This window comes from Plectropomus leopardus, unplaced genomic scaffold, assembly GCF_008729295.1.
Source record: "Plectropomus leopardus isolate mb unplaced genomic scaffold, YSFRI_Pleo_2.0 unplaced_scaffold27950, whole genome shotgun sequence".
Classification (NCBI taxonomy): Eukaryota; Metazoa; Chordata; class Actinopteri; order Perciformes; family Serranidae; genus Plectropomus; species Plectropomus leopardus.
In genome coordinates this window covers 1-3,262 of record NW_024630435.1, presented here as the reverse complement: position 1 = coordinate 3,262, position 3,262 = coordinate 1, and the positions used below count along the sequence as shown (strand labels likewise).

The window sequence follows — 3,262 nt, the reverse complement described above, 5'->3', positions numbered from 1 at the left end:
AATGTAAATATTGCACTAGAATAATTCTTGGTATCTCACCAATGTGAGTGTAGCTATGGCATTAGAGTAGTTGTAATTCTTGCATTAGAATAAATTTAATTATCGTGCTAAAATAATGTGACATTGCACTAGAATAAATGTGGTTATTGCAGTAAAATAGATGTAGTGATTGCACTTGGAAAACTGTATTACACTAATATGAATGTAACTATTGCACTAGAATAAATGTGCTTATTGCAGTAAAACAGATAAAATGATTGCACTTAAGTGAATTTAAGTAAATTTAATATGAATGTAACTATTGCACTAGAATACATATAATTATTGCACTAAAAAGATGTAATTGTTGCACTAAACTAATGTAATTATTGCACCAGAACGGATGTTATTATTGCTCTAATATGAATGTAACTGTTTCAGTAGAAGAGTTGTAATTGTTGCGTAAATTGTTGCGGTGCTGTTTTCACACTTTTGTCCTGGCTGACTGTTTCGTCTGCAGGTTGTAGCGTGGTGATCTCCAGCAGGAAGCTGGAGAGGTTGGAGGCTGCGGCTCAGCAGATGAGAAGAAAAATTCCCGCCTCCAGTCCTGCATGTGTCACTCCTCTACCGTGTAACATCCGAAACGAGGACGAGGTGGGTCTGCACACACACCTTCAGCCTCAGGAGCTGCTTCCTGTCGATGTTTTCGGCGCCTGATCGCCTGTTTTGACTCCCAGGTGAAGGATCTCGTGTCGACGGTGCTGAAGCGGTTCGGCAGGATAGACTTCCTGGTGAATAACGGCGGAGGTCAGTTCAGCAGCCCTGCAGAGCACATGACCCCCAAAGGCTGGAGAGCCGTCATCGACACCAACCTGACGGGAACTTTCCTCTGCTGCCAGGAGGGTGAGACGCACGAGCACGAGATAACTGTGGAGGGCGAGAAACGACGCAAGGCTGTCAATAAATAAATACAGATAAACACAGGGACATAAATATATTAAAAAATAAATGGATAAAAGCATGAATAAATACATGAATAAATAATGCAGAGGTTAGGACCTCATTCCTCATTAACCTACAGACACAGAAATGCTGATTATGTTTGTATGAATAATAAAATGCAGAAATAAATGTTAGATTTTTGTTTATTTTTCATGTTTATTGATCAACTTTTATTTGTCCATTTTTTAGTTCAACTTATTTATTCTTATGTTTTTTCATATTCATTTATGTATTCCTGTAATAATTTTTTATTTCTGTATTATTTTTTCTTAATTTATTGATTTCCATGTCAATTTATTGATTCTTGTATTATTCATTTATCTATTTATGTATTTATTTGTTTATTTTTTGAATTATCTATATTATTTATTTATGTACTAGTTATGCCTTTGTTTATTTCCATGATATTTTTTATTCATTTATTTCCTTATTTGATAATTTATCGTATTTATTTATGCATTTTTAAAAGTTTAATTCTGTAACATTTATGCATTTATTAATTTTGGTTTGGTTAAAGCTGTCATGTGACCGCGTTGTTGTTCTGTCCACACAGTCTACACGGCGTGGATGAAGCAGCACGGAGGCGCGATCGTCAACATCATCGCCGACATGTTTAAAGGTTTCCCGGGCATGGCGTGAGCAGCACCGTCCACCACGTTCACATGCGATTTAAGGACCTGCGCAGTCCTCTGTCCTCACGCTTTGTGTCCTCTCTCCGACAGACACACCGGGGCGGCGAGGGCGGCCGTGGACAACCTCACAAAGAGTCTGGCCATCGAGTGGGCGGCCTCGGGAGTCCGAGTCAACGCTGTTGCACCTGTGAGTGCAGCTCACGAGTTAATGCAGAGTGAGTTTTAAAGGTCTGTAATTAATATTTAACTCTCTTCAAATCTGTGCATTTCTTTGTTTTCAGGGAACGATCTTTTCCAAAACCGCCATGGAGAACTACAAGGAGCTCGGACCGACCATTTTCAAGATGGCGGCCCCGTTCAGTCCCGCCAAGAGGCTCGGAGTCCCAGAGGAGGTTTGTTACCCGAAAAGTGACGCCCGCAATATCCTGAGAAGAGAGGCGCTCGTAAAATGTGGGGGACGAAAAATGTCTTCAGAATAAATGATACATCTATAGATAAACACTAAAAAACAGGAAATAAATAAATACACAAATAAATAATTAAAGGAATAACTAAATGACAAACTACCTCATTAACATACAGACACAGAAAAAACACAAAAAATAAATTAAGTGGTACAAAAAATATCAAAATAAATTTAAGATTTTTATTTCTTTGTTTGTTATTTATTGATTTATTGTTTATGTCTTGATCAGTTATCAATTTTCATTTATTTTTACATGTGTCTGTTTGTTCCACGTTATTTATTTATTTATTCAGTATTTTACTTTTTAATTTATGCACTTATTTCTGTATGTATTTCCGCACTTGTTTTTTTATTTTTTATTTATCACATATTTATTTATTTACTTATTTATGTATTTTTGTTTTTCACATTTTATTTGCATTATTTTTTTCCTTTTTTGTATTTATTTGTATATTTCCAGATTTATTTATCAATACTAATTTCATTTTTTTGGCCTCCAAAGTGAAACTCAGAGCAGCTTTTAAATACTCATTGCAATGTTCTTAGAATTAATAAACGTACAGATCAATTTGAAAAAAAAAAACAACTGTTTTTCATTGGATTTTCACCTGCTCAGAAAAGTCCCCATTGCACGTTCTAGCTTTCTCAAATAAACATACAAACGTGTTTTGTTGATGACATTTTTTTTAAAGGGCTATTAATGAAGAAAAATACACCATGAAATCCAAATTCTTCAGTTATCAGCACACGACGCGTGACTTTGTTCAGGCTCACAGCCTGCAGTGGTGTCTTCTGTTTGTTTGTTTGTTTGTTTGTTTGTGTGTTTGTTTAATGTGTTGTTTGTGTTTGGATGTTCAGATCTCTTCATCAGTGTGTTTCCTGCTCTCTCCTGCCGCCTCCTTCATCTCTGGAGCCACTCTGAGGGTCGATGCCGGACAGAGTCTGTACCACTCCATGTGGGAGATACCAAGTACGAACGCAGCGCTAAAGCATCTTTACAGTATATTATAATAATAACATTAATAATAATAATAATAATAATAAAGTTTATTTTTATAACACTTACCAAAACCATCGTTACAAAAGTGCTTCACACATAAAATCACAAAAAACACAGGAAAAAAATGTAAATACAACACAAAAGACAGATTTTTTAAAAAACAAACATCAACACAGGAACATT

At 35.8% G+C, this 3,262-nt stretch overlaps 1 protein-coding gene across 1 annotated transcript; it reads left to right on the top strand.

Moving 5' to 3' along the window:
* Window positions 1–499: 499 nt before the first annotated feature.
* On the top strand, window positions 500–3,091 carry LOC121937942 (peroxisomal trans-2-enoyl-CoA reductase-like; the record flags this gene model as incomplete). Its single annotated transcript, XM_042481233.1, has 6 exons — window positions 500–633; window positions 717–882; window positions 1,535–1,616; window positions 1,704–1,800; window positions 1,895–2,005; window positions 2,938–3,091. Coding segments are annotated over 6 exons (743 nt in total), but the record flags the coding sequence as incomplete, so codon positions are not given.
* Between the last annotated feature and the right edge of the window lie 171 nt (window positions 3,092–3,262).